Source organism: Physeter macrocephalus, chromosome 17 (assembly GCF_002837175.3).
Source record: "Physeter macrocephalus isolate SW-GA chromosome 17, ASM283717v5, whole genome shotgun sequence".
NCBI lineage: Eukaryota > Metazoa > Chordata > Mammalia > Artiodactyla > Physeteridae > Physeter > Physeter macrocephalus.
Genome location: NC_041230.1, coordinates 12807431 through 12831361, shown reverse-complemented (window position 1 = coordinate 12831361; position 23931 = coordinate 12807431). Strand labels below are relative to the sequence as shown.

Sequence of the window (23931 nt, the reverse complement as noted above, 5' to 3'; positions counted from 1 at the left end):
GAGCGCAGGCTCAGTATTTGTGGCACACGGGCTTAGTTGCTCCGCGGCATGTGGGATCTTCCCAGACCAGGGCTCGAACCCGTGTCCCCTGCATTGGCAGGCGGGTTCTTAACCACTGCGCCCCCTGGTCAGGGAAGCCTGACCCTGTTGTTTTTAGAGCAGTTTTAGGTTTGGAGAAAATGGAACAGGTAGTCCAGTTCCCTACCCACCCCACCCCACCCGGTTCCCCAGTTTTTGTTTTGTTTTTTTTTTTTTTTTAATTTTATTTATTTTTATTTTTGGCTGCGTTGGGTCATTGTTGCTGCGCACGGGCTTTAGCTGCGGCAAGCAGGGGCCACTCTTCGCTGCGGTGCGTGGGCCCCTCATCGCGGTGGCCTCTCGTTGCGGAGCACGGGCTCCAGGTGTGTGGACTTCAGTAGTTGTGGCACGCGGGCTCAGTAGCTGTGGCGCACGGGCTTACTTACTGCCCGGCACGTGGGACCCTCCTGGACCAGGGCTCGAACCCGTGTCCCCAGCACTGGCAGGCGGATTCTCAACAACTGCGCCACCAGGGAAGTCCCTTTTTAAAAAAAAAAATTCCCCAGTTTTCAATGTCTTGCATTAGTGTGGCACATTTGTTGTAATTGTTTAGCCAGCGTTGGTACGTAGTTGATTAGAGTCCACAGTTTACATTAGGGTCCCCCTTCGTGTTTTACAGTTCTCTGGGTTTTGACAAATGCATCTTGTTATATATGCACCATACACTATCATATAAAATAGTTTCAATTCCCTAAAAGTCCTCTTTTCTTTACCTACTCATCAGTCCCTCCCCACAAGCCCCTCGCAACCACCAGTCTTTTTACTGTCTCTGTGGTTTTGCCTGTTCCAGAGTGTCATTTAATTGGACTCATACGTAGCTTTTCCGGATTGACTTCTTTCACTTAACAATATTCGTTTACAGTCACTCCATGTCTTTCTTATTTCTTTTAATTGCTGAATACTCCATTGTCTGAACGTACCAGTTGTTTATCCATTTACCTATTGAAGGACATCTTGGTGTCTTCCATTTGTGCATGTATGTGTATTTGTAAACTTCATCCAGTATCTCTTGGAACTAGCACACTTTGGAGAGCATCAGTTTAAATAGTTTTCTAGTTTGGTTGCCAAATAGGCATTAATTGAATTCTAAGGCCCCAGGAAAATTCTGACTGAGGAGCATCCCTCTTGCCTATCAGGCCTCCTCCTGAAATGAGATTGTTCTATATCCCTGGGAAATACACCCTTCTTTTCCCTCTCCAGTAATTCAGGGGTCGTGGGGCCTGTGTTTCTCAATTGTCTTTAAAGCTGTGGCTCTTTCTGAAGAACAGAAACATCTGGGCCAACAGCCCAGATCTCATTCAGGTGGCTGGGGGCTAGCATCTCACCCCAGGGACAGCAGAGACACCCAGGCAGCTGTCCCAGTTCGGGGAATAGTGGGGATCTTGGTCTGAATCCGAGGCCCCAGGGCCAGCTCACTGTCCTCTCCCCATCAGTCCCACCAGCAGTATCCCCCGTCGCACACCACGCCCCTGCCCAAGAAGGCCTACTCCAAGATGGACAGCAAGGGCTACGGCATGTACGAAGACTACGAGAACGAGCAGTACGGGGAGTACGAGGGGGAGGAGGAGGAGGACGTGGGCAAGGACGACTACGACGACTTCACCAAAGAGCTGAACCAGTACCGGCGGGCCAAGGAGGGCAGCAGCCGGGGCCGAGGTGGGACCCGCAGCTTCTCCTCCAGGTTGCCGGAGCAGGCCGGGGCTGGGGGTTGGGCGCTCTGTGCAGAGCCACACAGACCTCATGGGCCACGTGCTCGTGGAGCGTCAAGTCCAGGAGAAGAGACGGGCAGTCGTGCAGGGCTGAGATAAGCATAGAAGGAGACAGGCAGGGAGCTCCATCCCAAGCACAGGGGACCGGAGTTCTGCCATGTGAGAAGGGGGTCCGGTGCTGAAGCCGTGGTTGGGTTGGAGCCAGACTGGCGTGAGGCAAGGAGAAGACTGCTGTGGCTCAAGGTGGTGGTGGTGGTGGTGGTGGTGGTGGTGGTTTTGGCCACACCCCGCGCCACCTAACCGCTGGACCACCAGGGAACTCCCTGAAGGGTTGTTTTTTAAATTCACTTCCTGGTCAGCTGTGAAGAGAGGTTGGGTTGGAGCCAGACTGGCGGGAGGCGAGAAGAAGACTGCTGTGGCTCAAGGTGGTGGTGGTGGTGGTGGTGGTGGTGGTTTTGGCCACACCCCGCGCCGAGTCCTAACCGCTGGACCACCAGGGAACTCCCTGAAGGGTTGTTTTTTAAATTCACTTCCTGGTCAGCTGTGAAGAGATATAGAAGGAACAGCTCTCACCCCTGGGGACAGTAACTGACAGCTGGCGCCTCCTCCCCCAGCCTCCCATCTCCCATCACCTGACAGAGTGTGACTGCAGCCACGGGACTGCCACACCTCTGAACCTTGAACCTGTGGCAGTTAGGAGGACGGTGGGGGAGGGCAGAGCACCAGCGACCTAGCCTGGCCTCTTAGAACCATCTCCTGCCAATGATATTTCCCAACCCCAGAGTGCTTCCAGAATTTTCCAGCCCAGCAGTTCTTAGCCCTGCTTGAGGCCCAGCTTGTTGTTTGAGTGGCTGGTCATTCTTTCTTTCGGCGGTCTTTCTTAGACTCCTCCCTAGATAGGCCCTGCTCTTTGGGGAGATTCTGGACTAGCCTGTCCAATAGAAATATAATGCAAGCCACCATGCAATTACAAATTTTCTAGTGGTCACATTAGAAAAGTAAAAGGAAACAGATGAAAGTAATTTTAACAGCACATTTTATAAATACATTCCAAATCTCATTTCAACATGTAATCAAAATAGACAGATGTGATACTTCATATTCTCTCTCTCTCTTTTTTAACGAAGTCTTTGAAGTTCAGTGTGCGCTCTATACTCACAGTATTTCATAGTTTGGCCAGCCACATTTCAGGTACTCAGTAGCCACAGGTGACTGGTGCCTCTGTGTTGGACAGCGCCTCAGTCAGGGTAGTGTAGTGAGTGCTACAGCAGGCGTGTGTCCACGGCGCTCAGCTACCCCTGTCCAGGGGCCCAGGGACCGTGACTCAGCCTAGAGCAGCCGGGAAGGCTTCTTAGAACAGGAGGAGGAGGAGGAAATGATTGACCTTGGGCAGACAGTGGGTTAACTTCTCTTCTGCTGGTGGGTCCTGCTTGCTCAGACACTCACTGTCTGAATCACCACGCAGGCAACCGAGGCCGTGGCAGGGGCTACCGAGGCCGTGGCAGCCGCGGAGGGTCGCGAGGCCGAGGCATGGGCAGGGGTAGCCGAGGCAGAGGCAGAGGCTCCGTGGGAGGAGACCACCCGGAGGACGAAGAGGACTTCTATGAAGAGGACATGGAAGTAAGGCTTTCTCCAGCTTGGGGTCGGGGGTGGGAGTGGGGGCGGGTGGCTGGTGGGCTGCAAGACTAAGTCTGTAAGACTAAGGTGGAAAGGAAGCATCAGATGGCAGGTTTATGTGTTTAGAAATGTTCATTTATTATTTGGAATAGAGAAAACCTTCCTATGGTTCAGAATTGAGAAAGTACCAAAGGGTGAGCTGTCAAAAACATCCTCATCTCACCGCTCTCTCAGCGAGCGCCTTAGTTCCCATCCCGAAGACAGGGTTCCCGAGGGTACTCTCGAAGCATTTAATGCCTTTGCAGTCAGGTGCCTGTTTACTTACCTCCCACCCACACACAAACGCGTGTGCGCATGAGACCTGCCACACTCACTGTTCTGTCCCCGCCCGAGACCTTGCCACGCTGCCCCTTGTTCTAGCTGCACAGCTGTCCTTTGGGAGCTGCCCAGTGGGCTGGGAGTCTTAGCTAAGAGTGAAAACTGCGAGGGAAAGGACTAGGACCGGCCACCGCTTAGGCTGTGGCGTGTGAAGAGGGGGCACAGGTGCGAGTCACTGGGTTGCTCACTTGCTCTTCTGAGTTTGACATTGTCCCGAGTGTACAAAAAGGCAGAGGGGTGGAGTATATAGTTCAGGACATTGTTCATTGTTCGCCAAATGACACTTTCCTGCTTCCCTTCCCTCCGGAATTCCAGTACGGAGAAGGCGAGGAGCCGATGGGAGATGAGGACTACGACGACTACTCCAAGGAGCTGACCCAGTACCGCCGGGCCAAGGATGGCCGCGGACGAGGTGGGCGGGGGCGCCGGGGCGGCTCACAGGGCGGCCTCCCGGCAGCTGCCGGTCTCGGGTCCTGGAGAGAGGCCTCAGGTCAACGCCTTTTCTCTCCTCTGCAGGGCTAAGTCGAGGCCGTGGCCGGGGTTCCCGAGGTCGAGGGAAAGGGATGGGCCGGGGCCGTGGTCGAGGTGGCAGCCGAGGAGGCATGAACAAGGGCGGAATGAATGATGACGAAGACTTCTACGACGAGGACATGGGCGTAAGTCGGCTCTTCGTTCTGATCTGGTGTTTTTACTCAAGGCTCCTTCGTGAAATTTTTTTTTTTCTTTAATGAGTTATCCTCCGAGGCTGGTCCTGTTCCCCTGCTCCCATCAGCCGTTCCCTGTAGGGCCTGTCAGCACTAATTATCTCTCCTGGGGGTTGCGCTGCTGGTGAGACCCTCTGTTTTTAAAACCATATCTTTGTAGCACCTGCAGTCACCTGTTCTCTGAGTCCCTGGGTTAGCCCTGGAGAGTTTTCCAGGAAGGCTCGTGCTGCCTCTTCTTGGAATGAATGTGTTCCCGCGCAGGTGTGTGGCGCGTGAGTCCTCAGCTGCCCACGCTCCGCGGTCCAGGGCTCAGACCCCACAGAGTTGGGTGCTGGATGGAAGCTGCTGGTCAGCACTCCTGTGACACGGGGGCGTGCTCATCCCTGCCAGCCAGCCTGTCCCGCTTTCCCTCCCTCAGAGCCCGTCTCCACCTGGCCTGCACAGGCCCCTCCCTACCCTTCCTCTTCATTCCCGTTTATAGTCACACTCTGTGTTGCTAACAGGACGGCGGCGGAAGCTACCGGAGGGGTGACCATGACAAGCCCCACCAGCAGTCTGACAAGAAAGGCAAAGTCATCTGCAAATACTTCGTGGAAGGGCGGTGCACATGGGTAAGGGGCCAGTTCCAGTACCAGGGTGCCCAGAGCAGGGACACATGGGCCTCTGGGAATGTTCTGGAGGCCACACTCACTGGGGGCAGTGTTCTGGTCGGCTTGGAGTGATTGTCTGAGAGACTGGAAGACTTAGTTCACTCCTCAAGAGTGACTGAAGAGCCAGGACAAGATTGGTGACACATCTGGGTCTTTTTGGTTTGGGAGGATTTTTTTTGGCCAAAATTTTCACCAATCCATATGGCCTCAAACGTTTTGTTAGAATTGATGCTCGTGCAAAGGTGTAACGTATCCTGATTGAGTTACTGAACTTCAGTGTCGGAGAGGGGATCATTAAGGCATCCAGACAGAAAAGGTGGTCAAGGTCAGCCTTGACCTTCACAGCAGAGTATAATGCCAGAAGATGGGCCAATTACCTGAAAGTTCTGAAGGAAGCAAGTATAATCCAGTGTTAATTCAGCCAGGCAGCTTTTTTTTCAGGTATACAGGCAGCAGGCAGATATTGGCAAGCAAGTACCCAGGGAGTACTGCACCTGCGTACCCGTCTTAGGAAAAAATATTACTGTGTTTACAACAAAGATGTGTTTGTATGTAAAATAGTCCTTATTATAGTTGCAATTCATATATTTTTAGAAACTTGAAATATATATAAACAAAAAAGTAGCTATTCCTAAGAGAAAGGGGGAACGGGTATAGAACAGTTTCTCTTTTCAGTTTGCCTGGATGTTGTTTTGTTTGGATTGTACAGTTTGACTACAAATAGCAGAAAACTCAACTCCACTGGCTTAAACACATAGACATTTGTCTCTCAGAATAGTCTGGGAATTCCCTGCTGGTCCGGTGATTAGGACTCTGCACTTCCACTGTGGCTGGCGTGGGTTTGATCCCTGGTTGGTGAACTAAGATCCTGCATGCCGCATGGTGTGGCCAAAAAAAAAAAAAGTCTGGGGCGGGGGCATGGGGGCATTACAGGGCTGGTACAGTTGTCAGTGGTACCATGGGGGACCCAAATTCCTTCCTACTTTTTATTCTGGTATCTTTAAGCGTGTGGCTTTCATCCTCATGGTTGCTTAATGGCTGCTGTGCCTCCAGGCATCACATCCAAGGGCTAGGAGGAAGAAAACTGTATGAAGGGATTTTTTTAAAAATCAGGGCAGTATTGTCTTCCCTGGGGAGTTTGGGGTTCTGTTAGCAATTGGGGTTCTGTTAGAAAGGAAGAAGCATGAAACTGGATACTGGCTGTTATGCAGCAAACAGTAAGTGGGTGCAGCAAACAGTAAGTGGGTAAGAGAGGTGAAGGCAAGAGGAGGAAGAGTTAGAAAGAAGCAGTGAAAGGCAGCAGAATGGAGCCGGGAGGACTGGGGACATGGGGGAGGGAGGCAGGGGCAAGAGAAAGGGCCACACACTTTGGCAGAAGTTTCAGGTTGGTGGGAAACTGCATTTATGTGTCTGCCTTTCCTGGGCCTCCTGCCCTTTCTGGGGTCGGGGTGGGGGTTTGTTTCTGTCGTTGGTCCCTGTGTGCTTCAGCAGTGACAGAGCAGTACTTCCTTTTGCAAACAGCTTACCTTTTCACTGCTTCTCTTCCAGGGAGACCACTGTAATTTTAGCCACGACATCGAGCTACCAAAGAAGCGAGAACTGTGCAAGTTTTACATCACCGGATTTTGTGCCAGAGCCGAGAACTGCCCCTATATGCATGATATCCTTTGGTGCCCACATTTGACCTGATTGAGGGTGCAGAGCTCCTTTTCTCCTTATTGTTGATAACAGCTGATCTTCACCACACTTTCGCTCTCTGTGCCAGTACTGTGCCAGTAGCTTTCTGCGCATCCATCTCTTAACCCTCAAATCTGCACTGTGGTGGGTCTGCTCTTCCTAGTCTGCAGGTGACTAAACAGAGGCACACACGTTATATGTTCCCTTTACGTACACAGTTGACCCTTGAACAACATGGGTTTGAACTCTGCAGGTCCACTCAGAGATTGTTTTGTTTTCAGTAGTAAATACTGCAGTACTACACGATCTGTGGTTGGTTGGATCCAAAGATGCAGAACTGAGGGTATGGAGGACGGATTATAAATTATACTCAGATTTTTGACTGAGTTGGCACCCCTAACTCCCATGTTGTTCAAGGGTCAAGTGTACTCTCGAGACTGGCTTATACCATTGCCTGTTATCTTTCTGAGATTTTTCAAATGGCTGTGTAACCATGGTCAAATCGTTGAACTTCTCCCCTCTTCTGTTGAGTGAGGCTCTGAGGACACAGCCTCAAGGCCAGCGTGGTGGGGCGGGAAGCACTCCACAGAGTGGGGGTGTCGAGAACCGGGGTCTCATCTTGGGTCAGCTGCCAACCTGCTGTGCAGCTCTGAGCCAGCCACTTTGCCTCTCTGGGCCTCAGTTTCCTTGTCTCTAAAACAAAGGGGCTTGGATTCTGTCCTTGGGTGGGTTTCATGAGGTAAGGCATTTGCCTTAACTTGCCGTGAACGTGATTTTCCATGTAAGTTGTACCACACGACCGGGAACTGCATCAACGGCGATGACTGCATGTTCTCTCACGACCCCCTGACCGAGGAGACCAGAGAGCTCTTGGACAAGGTAACGTCCAGGCTGACAGCAGCCGTAGCTGATGGGGACCAGGAGGTGTGCCTGCCACGGCCTGGCACTGCAGCCCTCCTGTCTGGCCTCTGTGCGGGACCAGAATCCCCGGTTGCGTTGATTGGAGCTGGGCCATGTTCAGGAGGAAATGGGGACTGTTTTCTCTGCAGGGAGAATTGAGGTGATCACACGTGTGTCTTCTTTCCGGCCGGGATGGTTTTCCCTGGAGGGGCGGCTCCCTAAAAGGAATGTTGTGTGGTGTGTCTCCAAACATACCTTGTGATTTCTTAACTGTCCTTTAGAGAGAGCCCGTGGTATACAAAGAGGAGGTGAGACTTCGGATGGGTTCTGTTTTTAAATTATTTTTTAAGTCATTTACGTTTTAAATTTTTGGCTGTGCTGGGTCTTCATTGCTGCGCGTGGGCTTTCTCTAGTTGCGGTGAGCAGGGGCTACTCTTAGTTGGCAGTGCGTGGGCTTCTTCTCATTGTGGCGGCTTCTCTTTTTTGCGGAGCACGGGCTCTAGGCACGCGGGCTTCAGTAGTTGTGGTGCCTGGGCTCTAGAGCGCAGGCTCAGTAGTTGTGGCGCACGGGCTTAGTTGCTCCGTGGCACGTGGGATCGTCCCGGACCAGGGCTTGAACCCGTGTCCCCTGCATTGGCAGGCAGATCATTAACCACTTGGCCACCAGGGAAGTCCCTGGATGGGTTCTGTTTTGATGGAAGGGTCAAACGTTTCTTTTCAAGTCTTAAGGATTCTTTTATGTAGTAGAAAAAGCATGGGGCAATTGGGGGCTCTCACGATGGGGAGACTTCCTCCAGTGAGGTATCAGGGCTTCCTTACCCAGGCAGATGACATTTGAAACTCATTCTCATGTCTGTTGTTCTCCCTGAGGAGTCAGGCTGAGGACTTTGGGGCCTCTGGTTCCTGTCCTTGATTTCCTGACATCCATCACAGGGTGAATGGGTGCGAGAACATGTGTCCTTTCACATGAAGGCTTTCCTGCCTTCTCTCTGGTTCCCAGAAAGTTTAAGGAGATCGGCTGTTTTTTGAGAATGGAAAGAATCGGTGCTTCAGCCAGGTTCAGGAATCTACCCATGCGGGCCGGGACTGCCTGAGGGGTTGAGGGGAAGCCCTACACAAGCAAAGCAAGAGAACGTACACTCCTCATTGGGAGAGCATTTATGGAGAAAGTTCTCATCTTTACCAGGTCCTTTGGCCTGTTATCCTAGGAATAGGGTTTTGTAACTGGTAGCTGTCCAGAATCTGTGAGGTAAGGAGTGGGAAAAGTCATGGCGGCTTCATTTCTCATTTGAAGAACGAAATAATCTCTGACTGAGGACTGCCCCCTGCTGGTGGTTCAGAGTTTGCTCTCTAGCCCAGTCCTGTCCAGTAGGAACACCACAGAGCCACAAATTTAAATTTTTTAGTAGCCACATTAGAAAAGTAAAAAGAGATGAAATTAGTGTTACCAGTATATCTTATTTAACCCAGTGTATCCATGTCCAAAGTACCACTTCAGCAGGTAATAAATGATGAAATAATTACGATATTTGGGGGGTTTTTTGTGTTTTTTTGGTACTAAGTCTGAGGAATCTAGTGTTTATTTTCTACTTATAGCCCCATTTCAAGCACCCAGTAGCCACACATGGCCAGTGACCACTATATTGGACAGCACAGCTCTAGACACCCTAATAAAAACTCAAAGCAAATCAAAGTGGCACGTTTCCATTTCTGGCCACAAACATTTTGAGAGTATCAGTAACATCCCCTATCGAAAGTCAAGTCTCAGTAGCTTAAAAATGAGTGTTGAACCTGGAAAAACCATTCCAGAATCGAATTTGGGTGGTCAGAAAGTAAAACTTAAACCTTTACAATGGGCCCAGAGTAACCCTGATAAACGTGTGGGGTCAGCCATTTCCTTCTCTCCTGGACATAGTTGCAGCTTGATCAACTAGGGCTGGGCCCTGAGGCTCCTGGGCAGCCCTTGGGTCCAAGCTGTGGTGCCACTTAGGACAGGGCCTTCGTCATCCTCTCCTGAAATGTCTGTGCTCTCTCTTCCACCCTTTACTTCAGCTTTATTTTCTTGCTTCTTGGTGACATTTCTGTCTGTCCAGATACATCAGCTTCCAGCCATCCACTCTAGGTTTGAGATGTGCCTCCCTTTGGGACTGTCAGTGACTGTAACATGAGAGCAAGTGGCAAGAATAATGCAAATAGGGCTTCCCTGGTGGCGCAGTGGTTGAGAGTCCGCCTGCCGATGCAGGGGACATGGGTTTGTGTACCAGTCCGGGAAGATCCCACATGCCGCGGAGCGGCTGGGCCCGTGAGCCATGGCCGCTGAGCCTGCGCGTCCGGAGCCTGTGCCCTGCAATGGGAGAGGCCACAACAGTGAGAGGCCCGTGTACCGCCACATGCCGCGGAGCGGCTGGGCCCGTGAGCCATGGCCGCTGAGCCTGCGCGTCCGGAGCCTGTGCCCTGCAATGGGAGAGGCCACAACAGTGAGAGGCCCGTGTACCGCAAAAAAAAAAAAAAAAAAAAAGAATAATGCAAACAATTCCCTCCACCTAGATTCCTCTGTCAGCATTATTTTGCCCCATTTGCTTTATCACTTTGCTCTCATTTATTTTTTTTCCTTGAGCCATTTGAAAATAAGTTGCATACATTATGGTTCTTTACCATTAAATACTTCAATTACTGTTTTATACATATACTGTTTTATAGTCAGGTTTGTCAAGGTATAGTTTGTATCCAGTCTAAAAAAAAAAAAAAGTGTCCCTGTTTAGGTCTGTGAACTTTTTTTTTTGGCTGCGCTGGGCGTCATGCCGGATCTTAGTTCCCCAACCAGGGATCGAACCCATGCGCCCTGCAGTGGAAGCGCAGAGCTCTAACCACTGGACAGCCAGGGAATTCCCTAGTTCTGTGAATTTTGACAAACACAGAGAGTCATGTGACCACCTCACAGTCTAGGTAAAGGAAATTCATTCTTTTCACTCCCAAAACCCCTCCCCTTTTGTAATCAGTGCCTCTCCCATCTCCAGCCCCTGGAAACCACTGATCTGTTTTCTGTCCCTGTTTTTTGCCTTTTCAAGAAAGTCATATAAATAGACATATGGTATGTAGCTTCTAAACGTGTGCGGTTTATATAGCCTTTTGCTTTTTGTTTTTTTATAAATTTATTTATTTTTTAAATTTATTTGTTCACTGTGTTGGGTCTTCGTTGCTGTGCGTGGGCTTTCTCTAGTTGTGGTGAGCGGGGGCTACTCTTCGTTGTGGTGTGCGGGCTTCTCATTGCAGTGACTTCTCGTTGTGAGCACAGGCTCTAGGCAGGCGCGCGGGCTTCAGTAGTTGTGGCATGTGAACTTCAGTAGTTGTGGCTCACAGGCTCTAGAGTGCAGGCTCAGTAGTTGTGGCACGCAGGCTCTAGAGCACAGGCTCAGTAGTTGTGGCACAAGGGCTTAGTTGCTCCGCGGCACGTGGGATCTTCCCGGACTAGATCTCGAACCCGTGTCCCCTGCATTGGCAGGCGGATTCTTAGCCACTGCGCCACCAGGGAAGCCCTATAATAGCCTTTTGAATCTGCCGTCTTTCATTCTGCATGAGGTGTTTGAAATTCATCCACATTGTTGCAAGTATTGGTAGTTCATCGCTGTTTGTTCTTGAGTAGTACTCCACCGTGTGGGTGAGCTGAGATTGTCTATCTAGTCACCAGTTGAAGAACATTGATTTGTTAGCAGTTTGGGGCAAAAGCTTAGATTTTTTTTTTTTTTTTGTCCGTGCCATACAGGATCTTAGTTCGCCTGTAGGATCTTAGTTCGCCAACCAGGGATTGAACCCGCGCCCCCTGCAGTGGAAGCCCAGAGTCTTAACCTAACCACAGGACCACCAGGGAATTCCCAAAGCTTAGAATGAATTTTTAACAAATGGACATGAGCTTATTTCCTTGGCCCATGAACCTTGGCCCATGTGTCTATGTGTATCCACAGGTGTGGCTGTCCTTTTCCGTTGAGGGGATGACTTTGACTTTCGGAAACCCGGGAATCATGCAGAATCAGTCCTGGCGGGGGAGGTTGTGGGACCCAGCAAGGCCCTGGTTGTGTGGTGTGAGGGAGCTCCTTGCTGCAGAGGCCCAGGAAGGGGCGTGGGAGTCTCTAGGGATAGATGTGCCGAAGGACTGCCTGGATGGTTTGGGTTCAGCTTTTCAGGGTGGGGGTGGGGTGTTGACTTCTCCTATGTATCTTATGCATCAGTGTTCTGGGCTCTGATGAGATTCAGCCCTTGCTGTTGAGGCAGCACTTGCGGCCCAGTGTGGGTGGCGGGTAAAGAGATAAGTGCAGGGAGCTGGCTGTGTCCCGCGCTGGAGTCCTCGTCAGGGTGTTGTGGGGTCTGCGCGAGGGGTGAGGGGCGCAAAGTCCTGGAGTGGGAGCCCGCTGTGAGGTGAGACTTCTCCCCAGCGTGGAATGGGTGTGGAAGCCCCAATTGCGGGGCACAGTGGGGAAGCGGAAGTGACGGGACCCCGGGAGGTACTCGTGTGAGAGAGAGGGGGCCCGCCTTGCCTGGGGACATGCGATACGCTCGTAGGGGCTGTCCTGTGGGCCAGTGCTTCAGTTCGTTTGGTCATTGAGTTCACCGCGTGGCCCTGTGTGCTGAGCGCAGGACCCGGCCGGGGATGGCAGTGGAAGGATCACCTCAGCCTCTGTCCCCCGCGCAGGTGCCGTTGGCTGGGTGTCCCCGAGTGCTGGGCGGTACAGAGGTGTGTGACCCTAGTCTCGGGGGCGAGGGGAGTGTGGCGCATTTGGTGGCTGGACCACGGCATCCCCTCCCTGGGCAGGGAGGAAGTTGTGGTCAAGTTTGTTCCTGTTTAATGAGGTATAACCTCCTCCTTAGGTTTTGCCTACACCTGAGGGCATTTTGTTGCCATTGAGAGGATCTAGCAGTGCAGGGCTTTGGCTCTGTGACCGAGGCTGCTCTGCCCGAGTGCGAGAGTGAGTGCAGAGAGGCTGGGGCAGGGTCCCGCTCAGAGAAGGTGGGGCCCGGGCCGGAGGGCGGGTTTGAGCTGGGCAGCAGTTCCAGGGCGGAGTTTGGGGGTGGGGATAAGAGAAGGGAGGGGTGCGGGGTCCTCCCCTCACAGCCCAGCTAGTGGCCTGCGGAGGAGCGGGAGGCGCATGGAATGAGGTGCGGCCAGATGGAGATGGTACCTGTAGCTCTGGCCAGAGAGGTGGTGTGGGAGCCCCAGCCGAAGGGGGACGGCGGAGCAGGGAGGCGGTGTGCAGGGGAGGCGAACCCAGAGGAGCACCAAGCAACCTGGTAGGCCCGGCAAAGCCTTAACTTCTTGAGTCCCCTGTGCCCCATCCTCTGGAGCCCAGAGAATTCAGGGGAAGGTGTGCTTGGCTGTTTTCTTTGCTCATTTATTTAACAAATGTGTGGTCACGCCTGCTTTGTAGCAGGCGCTGTCCTGGGCACCGGGGACGCAGTGATGAGGAGACAGGATCCAGTCATCAGGTAGACGCCGATTACACACTGGGATCGGGGCAGTGGAGGGAATGTGCAGGGAGCCCGGAGGCCCTCAAACAGGCTACCATGGGGCAAGGCTCAGTGAGGAGGTGACACTCGCTGGCCCCAGGTGAATAACAGGCAGGAAGGAGGGGCGAGGGAGGCATGTGCTGGGCTGGGGTCACAGTGCGAGCAACAGCTACACACAGTTGAGGGACCAAAAGGGGCCAGCTGGCTGGAAGGGAAGCGAGCGGAACGTGGGGCAGTGGAGCAGTCAGGGCTGCCTCTGTGGCTGCGGCCCCTCCGCCGCCCCTGAGAGCAGTGCTAAAAGACACCGCGAGGTGCGGGGCTCTCTCAGCACAGCTAGTCTCAGGCAGCATTTCCCACACTGCGGTGGACACGTGTGAAATGTGGTCCTAGTTCAGCGGGTCCCCCTGTGCTGCTGGTCCACAGACAGACCACACCTTGAGTAGCAGGGCTCTAAGGGAACAGATGTTTTCCACTGATCAGACTTGCAAGTTTTCCATGCCCCTTGAAGCCAGATTCTTCTTGGACCCTGCGTCCCTGGGTCCACATACTGTTGCTGATGGTTAGGAGAGAGAAAAGCTGGGAACTGCCTGACACCCGCCAGGAAGTCCTGCCTCCGCCACCCATGCCGCCACCGCTGTCCCTGGGCGGAGGAGCAAGAGGAGGAGTTGTCTTGAGCAGTGCTGAGGCTGAGGTGCCGGGGCATCTCAGAGCCCCGCGTTAGGATCCGCTAAGGCATGTGTGCCGAGGTCCCTAAGGCCACCTGGGCCCAGGTTGGACAATTTTTGGGGGAGACTCCCAGGGCCGAGCTGGCTAAGATTTAGCTCCAGTGAAAGCACACAAAGCAGAATGCACAAAGAGAAAAGGCAGGCGGTAAAGGCTGAAACCAGGCATCAGCTTCCAAGAGTCCTCGTCCCCTGGAGTCACATGGGACGTGTATAACTCCTCAGGTTGTGACAGAACGTGTAGAACGCTGTCCACCATGGGCGTGCAGTAGAGAGTCGGTGCCCAGGGTTTTTACTGAGGGCAGTCTCTGCCTGGCACGTACAAAATCCCAGACTCCCAGAAGGAAAAGGGATGTTCCGCAGAAAGCATGCTGTTTGTGCAAACGGTTTAGACACAGTGAGCCCCTCTTAGCAGTCAGGGAGTCCTGGGAACCCTCTCGAAATCCAGGTTCCCAGGCACCAGCCAAAGGCCAGCATTGCAAGCTGGCCTTCCAAGAGAAGCAGGCAGGTCTGCAGTGTTAACTTCTGCCCAGGATCCTAATTGGTGAGACGTTCTGCTTGAATCCAGACTTTGGAATTGTCCACCTACCCCTGTAACAGGCCTTATGGTGGACCCTGCGGGTCTTGCCCTTGTGGAGTTGGTAGTCGTCGGGCCAGGAATAAACAAAGAAACAACTAAATGTAAAATCTTACAAAGCTTGGGCAGTGCTTTCAAGGGAGCTAATGGTGTTCCGGTGGTAAATACAGGAGATCTGGCCAGTCTCTCTGAGTTGACCTTTAATAAGAGACCCCAGCAATTGGGGGATACGGAGCCATACATTAAGAATGGAGGGGAAAATGAATGCCTGGGGAGAGGCCTGGTCCAGGCCAGGACCCTGCTGGGGAAAGAGCTTAGCTGTCCGCAGAACTGAAACAGAGCTGGGTGCTCAGGGTGGAGGAGTCCGCACACCATAGAAGGAAATGAAGCTTCCAGGGTGCTGTGAAGTCCTCCCCAGACACCCAGCCCTGCTGTCAGGCCCTGTGGGTCCTCGTAAGCGATTGGGTTTTGATCGCAAGTGCGGTGAGGGGCCCTTAAAATTCAAACAGAACAATGAACTTTTTTTTAAATATATAAATTTATTTTATTTTTATTTATTTTTGGGTGCGTTGGGTCTTTGTTGCTGTGCGTGGGCTTTCTCTAGTTGCGGTGAGCGGGGGCTACTCTTCGTTGGAGTGCGCGGGCTTCTCATTGTGGTGGCTTCTCTTGTTATGGAGCACGGGCTCTAGGCGTGAGGGCTTCAGTAGTTGTGGTGCGTGGGCTCAGCAGTTGTGGCTCGCGGGCTCTAGAGCACAGGCTCACTAGTTGTGGTGCATGGGCTTAGTTGCTCCACGGCATGTGGGATCTTCCCGGACCAGGGCTTGAACCCGTGTCCCCTGCATTGGCAGGCGGATTAACCACTGCACCATCAGGGAAGCCCTGAACAATAAACTGTTAATCAGCCATGAAATAGATAAAATAGATGATACAGCTACAACATGGATGAACCTTGAAAATGTCATGCTAAGTGAAAGAAGCCAGTCACAAAAGGCTACAATATTATAGGATTTCGTTTCCATGAAATGTCCAGAATAGACAAATCCATAGACAGAAAGTAGATTGGTGGTTGCCAGGGGCTGGGAGGGAGCAGGGCATGGGGAGTGACTGCTTAATGGGTATGGAGTCTTCTTCGGCAGTGTTAGAACTAGATAAGAGAGGGTGGTTATACAGCATCGCGAATGTACTTAACATCCTTGAATTGTCCACTTGAAAATGGTGAAATAGTACATAGTATGTTGCATGTATTTTGCTGCCAAATAAGAATGGCTCCCCTGTCAGCTGTTCACCGAGAAGGGATGCGGCAGTGGTATGGGGCGATGACTTTTGTGCCAGAGAGGCTTTGTGGTCCTTGGCCTTACGCTGTAAGGCAACGGTCCCCAAACTTTTTGGCACCAGGGACCGGTGTTGTGGAAGACAGTTTTTCCACGGACCGGGTTGGGGATGGGGGATGGTTTCAGGGTGATTCAAGTGCGTTGCATTTATTGTGCGCTTTATTTGTAATATATAATGAAATAATTATACAAGTCACCGTAATGCAGAATCAGTGGGAGCCCTGAGCTTGTTTTCCTGCAACTAGATGGTCCCATCTGGGGGTGATGGGAGACAGTGACACCCGAAGTATGTTGCTTATGTCCAGTCTACTCCGTAAGATGCAGCTTAATTGTCACTTGCCACTCACTGATAGGGTTTTGATATGAGTCTGTAAACAACCGATTTATTATGGTCTCTGTGCAGTCAGACCTCTCTGCTAGTGATAATCTGTATCTGCAGCCGCTCCCCAGTGCTAGCATCACCGCCTCAGGTCCACCTCAGATCATCAGGTGTTAGAGTCTCATAAGGAGCGCACAACCTAGGTCCCTCACGTGCGCGGTTCACAGTAGGGTTCGAGCTCCTATGAGAATCTAATGCCCACGCTGATCTGACAGGAGGCCAAGCTCAGGCAGGAATGCAAGCAACGGGGAGCGGCTGTAAATACTGACGAAGCTTTGCTTCGCTTGCCCGCCGCTCACCTCCTGCTGTGTGGTCCGGTTCCTAACAGGCCACATACCAGTACCAGTCCGTGGCCTGGGGGTTGGGGATCACTGCTGTAAGGGCCTCAGGGTATTGAAGAGATACCCTCAGCAAATTCGGGTCTCAACCCTGGAGGAGTGCATTCCAACCCGCCTCCTCCCCTGTCCTTACTCTCACTGTTTTGTCCTTCTGGCCCACAGATGTTGGCTGATGACGCAGAGGCAGGCGCCGAGGATGAGAAGGAAGTTGAGGAGCTGAAGAAGCAGGGCATCAACCCCCTACCCAAACCACCCCCTGGCGTGGGCCTCCTGCCCACCCCACCCCGCCCACCTGGCCCCCCGGCCCCGACCTCTCCGAATGGCCGGCCCATGCAGGGTGGCCCCCCGCCCCCGCCCCCGCCCCCCCCTCCGCCCCCCGGCCCCCCTCAGCTGCCCATGCCCGTGCATGAGCCGCTGTCCCCACAACAGCTGCAGCAGCAGCAGGACATGTACAACAAGAAGATCCCTTCCTTGTTTGAGATCGTGGTGCGGCCCACGGGACAGCTGGCTGAGAAACTGGGTGTGAGGTGAGTGCCTGGGGGCTTTACTGGGCTCAGCCAGGCTCCTCTCTGCCAGGGCCCTGTGGCCTGGAACCTAACCAGGCCAGCATCCTGCTTCTCTCCAAAGCCCTCAGAGGCCTGATCTGGAGCCCTCTGTTGTTCAACCATGAGCAGGCCTCTGTGTCTCCTCAGGGATGTGGCTGCCACCCTTCCTCTGCAGCCCCTCTCACGGGCACCATTTTCTCCTTCCAGGTTCCCTGGACCCGGAGGACCCCCAGGGCCGATGGGCCCCGGGCCCAACATGGGACCCCCGGGGCCGATGGGGGCCCCGATGCATCCCGACATGCATCCCGACATGCACCCGGACATGCACCCTGACATGCACCCGGACATGCACCCTGACATGCCAATGGGCCCTGGCATGAATCCTGGCCCTCCCATGGGCCCTGGCGGCCCTCCAATGATGCCCTATGGTCCTGGAGACTCCCCACATTCTGGAATGATGCCCCCCATCCCACCAGCCCAGAACTTCTATGAAAACTTTTACCAGCAGCAAGAGGGCATGGAGATGGAGCCAGGACTCATTGGGGACGCAGGTATGGAGGGCTCAGGGTAGGGGCCAGCTGGGGCTGCTGGGGTCTGCACAGTGGAAAGTAGTCAGGAAGAATTGGTTTTTCTTCCTTGGTCTGAGTCTTTGAAAACATGAATCCAACTCCATCTCTGTCCTGTGAGTGGTTGACCGTTTTCAGTGATGTGGGATTCGCTACCCTGTTGAGTCTAGGAGGAGGAGTGTTATGATTACCATTGCTATAACTTATTTAATTTCTGTAAGTTTTGCTTGGTGTGTGTGGAGTGGGAGCTTGGGAAGTTAGAGGGACGGGTGTGGAATGGTGTTGAACTTGAAGGCTGAGGTGCCCTCAACCGAAGCGGCCTCCTTCTGGGGTGGTTCTTGGCTTGGAGCTGCCTTGCGACTCTGCTTGTTCTGTCCCCACAACTGACCATCTTCCTTCCTCCTTTCCTTCCTTTCTTACAAAACGAGAACATGCGTTGGTCACAGACTAAACGTCTGACAGTCGGGTGCTTGGATGACAGTGCCGCGTCAGTAGGAGGCAGTGTGCAGCCCTCAGAAGGACGAGATGTGCCATTGCTGCCAGGGGCCAGGCGTGCTTCTAGGCATGGGGTCAGAGCAGGCAAAGCACGTAGTCCTTGCCTTAACTGCATCTGAGTGGAGGGAAACCGACAGGAAATGTGTAAACAAGGGTGTCAGCTCATTTCGGCATTGGTCATTGCTGGCGGTGAAATGGGCCACCGAGTGAGGGTGACGGGTGGAGGCCGGGCCGGCTGGGTGCGTCACAGCCAGCAGAGGCCTGTCTGAGAGGTGAAGGCGGGGAGGGAGTCGTGGGCTTGGCTTAGGTGGCAGCTGCAGCAGGTATGGAGGCCTCAGCCAGTCATCTTGTTTGTGGAAAACAAAGGTGTCCATGTGGCTTGGAAAGGGAGGACGGGGGAGAGAAGTCCCAGCACACCGGACCCTGCGGGCCATAGGTTTAGAGGTGGAGCCATAGGGCCAACGTGACAAGGCAGCAGGGGCAGATGGGGATGCCAGCTGCGGGGCAGAGTCGCTCTGGGTGTTCATGCCGAGCCAGGTTTGGGGCAGGGCAGCACTTCTGCTTTGGCCACGTTAAGCATGAGGTGCCTGTTTGACAGCCATGCAGACGTCAGGGAGCTGACCAGGCTGGAGGTCGGTGTGAGAGTCTTTGGCATCTCAGTAGTGTTCAGAGGCACGAGAGCAGGTGTTTGGGGCAGGGAGCCAGGTGAGTGACGTGTTCTCAAGTGAGAAAAGCAGGCGACCTGAGGGGGGCTTCCTCCCCCTTTAAACAACGTGTATGAAATGTGCATGGAAAAGGTCTGGGTGGGGAAGAAAACCCGAACGTCTGTCAAGCTGATAACAGTTGGTATCTCTGGAGTAATTCACTCTAATGCCCATATCATGAAATCTACCTTTTTAGTACTATTCAGTTGTTTTTAATACATTGAAAATAGCAGAACCCTCAGGTAATACACTCTTGAATTCCATGCAGGGGGGACTGGGTGGGACTGTTGTTTAAGGAGTGTCCCCAGCTCCGAGCCAGGGTGCGGCTCAGAGCAGACTCGCCCATCAAGTTCACATGTTACAAAGTTCAGGGGCTAGAAGAAAGTGACCTTTCACCTTATGCTTTATACACTTTGTGTATGACGTATTTGCAGATTTAATCACTTTAATCCTGAAAGTTTAGTTTAAGTTACAGATTCACCTTCTTGGTAGCGCTGGCCACATTTTGGCTGCTCGGTAGGGGAGCCACATCACACGGTGCAGATAGGGGATATTTCATTGTTGCAGAACGTTCTGTGGGACAGTGCTAACTGGACTTTGTCTCCGACCCACACACGCGTGCACGCACGTGCACACACGAGTCTCCAGGCGTGTCGTTGAACGCTGCCCACGGTGTTCCCCTCGTCTTTGGCTCTGACTTGGGTAGCATTTGTGAAGGGAGGTGGCTAGTACCGGGCGCCTGCCTGCCCTTCAAGAATGAAGGCAAGCCCTTCCGCCTTGTGCTTCCTAGACGCTGTATGGGAGAAACACCCCCCTACCCCGTCCCTGTAAATGCCGCAGCACACTCATAAACGTTTGTGGAGATAGGAACCCATAAAGGGAGGAGGAGGAGGAATCACCCGTCAGCCTCTGGGTTGACATGTAGCCATAGCAACATTGGGTGTGTTTTCTTCTCTTCTTTACTAGTCTTTGTTTACCATGGTTGAACTCATATTCTGAGTTTACTGAGAGATTAGGGTGTGTTTTTCTTTATGGATTATTTATTTATTTATTTAAAGGAATCATAAAATTAATGCTCATCAAGAGTAATTAAGACAGATCAGAAATGGGTGGAGTAAAAAGTGAAAGGTCCCTCAGCCCCTCTCTCCTGTTCTCATCCCCAGAGGGACTGTTTTCTGTCTTTTCAAAGCCTTTTCTTTGTGTTTTACAAACATCGGTACGACGTTCCGTCCTGTTTTCACCTCATGAGCATTTGCCCATGTCACTAAACCTCACCGTGAACCCCATTCTCAGTGGCTGCATCCTAGGTGGGACCTTCCCCACCCCCCACTGGCTGCTCCGTCCTCCGCTGCTGGGCTTTCCGTGGGGCCCCTCCTGGGGAGGGTAGGAAGGGGCGGGCTACACATTCTCACCCATCACCATCAGGGGGTGGTTTTCCAGTTAAGGGCACGGGTGGGTCGGAGTTGGTGCCGTGAGGCCCTTCCCGACATGAACCCTCGGTTCTTCCCTGCCACAGAGGACTACGGGCACTACGAAGAGCTGCCGGGGGAGCCTGGGGAGCACCTCTTCCCCGAGCACCCTCTGGAGCCTGACAGCTTCCCCGAGGGAGGGCCCCCAGGCCGGCCGAAGCCGGGCGCCGGTGTCCCCGACTTCCTGCCCTCGGCCCAGAGGGCCCTGTACCTGAGGATCCAGCAGAAGCAGCAGGAGGAGGAGGAGAGAGCGAGGAGGCTGGCTGAGAGCAGCAAGCAGGACCGGGAGAATGAGGAAGGCATGTGTCCTCCCCAGGGGCAGGGGCTTTCCCTGGCGGGCGCAGGCCCCCCGGGCCGCCGTGCAGGGAGAGGTGGGGAGCGCCTAGGTCGGCTTGTGTGTCAGAAAGGGACCTGTGGCCAGGGAGGATCCCCCTGCCCAGGGCTGTGAAGCTGCTGGGGCTGCTGCATGTCCCTAAAATTAGACGTCGGGGCTGCCCTTCCGTGTCGTGGGGTTCGGGAGAGACCCTGATCCCATCGAGGAGGGAGGTGGGCTGGTCCCTGGAGGAGACAGCAGGCAGTAGGATTCACCCCCTGCACCCTTACAGAGGAGGCTGTAGGGAGATTCTCAGTCCCCCTTTCCCCAGACCATGTTCTCGGGAAGCCAACAGATGAGAGCTAGTCATCGACATAAACCTGTAATAATCACAGGCACAGCTGCCAAGTCTCAGGTGCCGTGCAGTGACCTGGTGGTATCCACCCCAGGGTGAAAGGGGGCGGACAAAAACGGTATCTAGAACCTGAAGCCAGAGGCCATGGGTGGCCCTGACCAGAGCCGAGGAGCAAGTGGGACAGTGAGAACAGGGGACAGCCCCCTCCCCGAGGGGCTCCGGTTGCACCTGCCTAGAAAGTTGGACGTGGGCTAGCTTCTGAGTCTGCCCACCTGACCCCACCTGTTATCAGCTGGTGACTGCCCTGCCCTGGGTCGCGGGAACGTTTTGAGGGGCCTGGGAGGCACGTGTCTGTGAGCCCCAAGCGCAGTGAGAGCCAAGGCAGCAGTAGCTGCTCACAGGCACTCAGAGCCAGGCCTGCCGTGCTGGGGCCTGAACCTGCCCAGGAAGTGAGGAGGTGGCGGCAGAGCCCTGGGCTCGGAGTCTGAGCTCAACCCTGGCTCCGCCCCTTATCTTATGGCACTGTCTGTGCCTGTTTTTCTCATCTGTCAAATGGGCGTGATGATAACGCTATATCCTGGGTGTTTGTGACAAATAAGACAAAAGCACTTAGAATGGTGCCGGTATGCGGGGAAAGGTCCATAAACGATAGCCAGAGACCTGCCAAGCTCGGTGCTTGGCCTGCCTGAGCTCACTGGCTCTTCGTGGCATCCTGTGGTGGGGATGGGGTGTTTTAAGAGAGGAGAAACTGAAGTTCTGAGAGGTAAGAGGCAGGGGAGTGAGCTGCCATGGGGTCCAAGAGGGCTGGTGGCGGATGTGGCGGCCACTCACCCTCTCCCTGCTCCTTTCTGCTTTTTCTCAGGTGACACCGGAAACTGGTACTCAAGCGATGAGGATGAGGGTGGGAGCAGCGTCACCTCCATCCTGAAGACCCTGAGGCAGCAGACGTCTAGCCGACCCCAGGGTTCCGTCGGGGAGCTGAGCAGCAGTGGGCTGGGGGACCCCCGCCTCCAGAAGGGACACCCCACGGGAGGGCGGCTGGCTGACCCCCGCCTCAGCCGGGACCCCAGACTTACCCGCCACGCCGAGGCTTCCAGCAGTTCAGGCCCAGGTGACACAGGACCCTCTGACCCTCGACTGGCTCGCTCCCTGTCCACCCCCAAGCCCGAAGGCGGCCTTCATTCCAGCCCCGCAGGCCCCAGTGGCTCCAAGGGGTCTGGGCCACCCCCTGCAGAAGAGGAGGAAGGGGAACGGGCCCTTCGGGAGAAGGCTATAAACATTCCCCTGGACCCCCTCCCTGGGCACCCACTGCGGGACCCGCGATCGCAGCTGCAGCAGTTCAGCCACATCAAGAAGGACGTGACCCTGAGCAAGCCGAGCTTTGCGCGCACCGTGCTCTGGAACCCTGAGGACCTGATCCCCCTGCCCGTCCCCAAGCAGGATGTAGTGCCCCCCGTGCCCGCGGCCCTGCAGTCCCTGCCTGCCCTGGATCCCAGGCTGCACCGCTCCACCACCTCGGGCCCCCCCAACCCCCGGCAGCGCCCAGGCGCCTCTACAGATCCCAGCACATCTGGCTCCAACCTGCCTGACTTTGAGCTCCTCTCTCGCATCCTCAAGACTGTCAATGCCACTGGCCCCTCGGCGGCCCCTGGCCCCGGTGACAAGCCCAGTGACCCCCGAGTGCGGAAGACACCCACCGATCCCCGGCTGCAGAAACCAGCAGACTCTGTTGCCTGCTCCCGGGCGGCCAAGCCTGGCCCCACCGAAGCGCTCTCTCCAGCTGTCAGCCCCAGCGGGGAGTCCTCCCCGCCAGCCACCGCCCCCTATGACCCCCGCGTGCTGGCAGCCGGTGGCCTGGGCCAGGGCAGCGGGAGTGGGCAGAGCAGCGTGCTGAGCGGCATCAGCCTCTACGACCCCAGGACTCCCAACGCGGGTGGCAAAGCTGCAGAGCCGGCCGCTGATGCAGGCACCCAGCCCAAGGGCCCTGAGAGCAATGGCAAGAGCTCCGCCACCAAGGCCAAGGAGCCCCCGTTTGTCCGCAAGTCCGCCCTGGAACAGCCTGAATCGGGGAAGTCCGGGGCAGATGGGGCCGCAGCCACGGCCACAGACAGGTACAACAGTTACAACCGGCCCCGGCCCAAGGCCGCTGCGGCCCCCGCCGCCGCCACGGGCGCCCCGCCAGCAGAGGGCGCCCCGCCCCAGCCCGGCGTGCACAACCTCCCGGTGCCCACCCTCTTCGGGACCGTGAAACAGGCACCCAAGACGGGCTCCGGAAGCCCATTTGCTGGCAACAGCCCGGCCCAAGAGGGTGAGCAGGACGCTGGGTCCCTGAAAGATGTTTTTAAAGGCTTTGACCCCACTGCCTCCCCCTTTTGCCAGTAGTGTTAAGCTGGAGTTGAGCGCTCCCTGCACCCCACCCTTCCCAGGGCAATATTTAAGGGCAGCAACCAGAGTTGGGGACTTGGGGGGAGGGGGGAGGGGGTCTGGGTGTTCTTTCTTTTATTTTTTCCTATTCTTTTTTCTTTTCTCCCCCCCCTTTTTTTTTTTAAAGTAGTACTTTCTTTGAAACATATAAATTGTATATAACCATCTTTAACTTCTGGTCAGTGCTGCGGGGCTCCTAGGCTCCCGCCAAGAAAACCTACACGTGCATGTGTACAGTTGCGAGTCCCCTGGGCCTCAGCCCCAGCTGGCACTCCGCCTGGCCTGGCCAGGCCTGATTTTCAGGGACTCCTTAAAGGCTGGGGCCCCAGTTTGGTGGCTGGGGGTCTGGTGGGTTTTCTGGGCAAAGCTTGGCCCCTGCCCCCCATCCTACCCCCCCCACCCAGGACAAAGGGAACAGCAGGCATCGAGAAGGCACTGAGCGCTGCTCACCCTGTGGTGCGTGAGCAAGAAGAGACGGAGCCGAGATGGTGGGCAGGACCC

General features: G+C 54.4%; 2 protein-coding genes across 3 annotated transcripts in view; both read left to right on the top strand.

Moving 5' to 3' along the window:
- Positions 1-1395, top strand: part of LOC129391460 (neuronal PAS domain-containing protein 1-like) — a 12168-nt gene extending 10773 nt beyond the window's left edge. The window contains exon 6 of the mRNA XM_055079269.1: positions 1324-1395. Within this exon, the coding sequence (XP_054935244.1) occupies positions 1324-1395 (72 nt within the window). The remainder of the gene's footprint in view (positions 1-1323) is intronic.
- On the top strand, positions 292-23925 carry ZC3H4 (zinc finger CCCH-type containing 4). Of its 2 annotated transcripts, XM_028478336.2 has the most exons (11): positions 292-1734; positions 3253-3407; positions 4098-4194; positions 4299-4438; positions 4990-5097; positions 6685-6796; positions 7583-7692; positions 16722-17086; positions 17312-17655; positions 20386-20637; positions 21869-23925. In XM_028478336.2, exons 1-11 carry the CDS (start codon positions 1572-1574, stop codon positions 23386-23388), a joined length of 3366 nt encoding a protein of 1121 aa, XP_028334137.2. In that variant the 5' UTR covers positions 292-1571; the 3' UTR covers positions 23389-23925. The 2 variants fall into 2 exon arrangements, with proteins under 2 accessions (XP_028334137.2, XP_054935006.1); XM_055079031.1 differs by lacking the exon at positions 20386-20637.
- Positions 23926-23931: the final 6 nt, after the last annotated feature.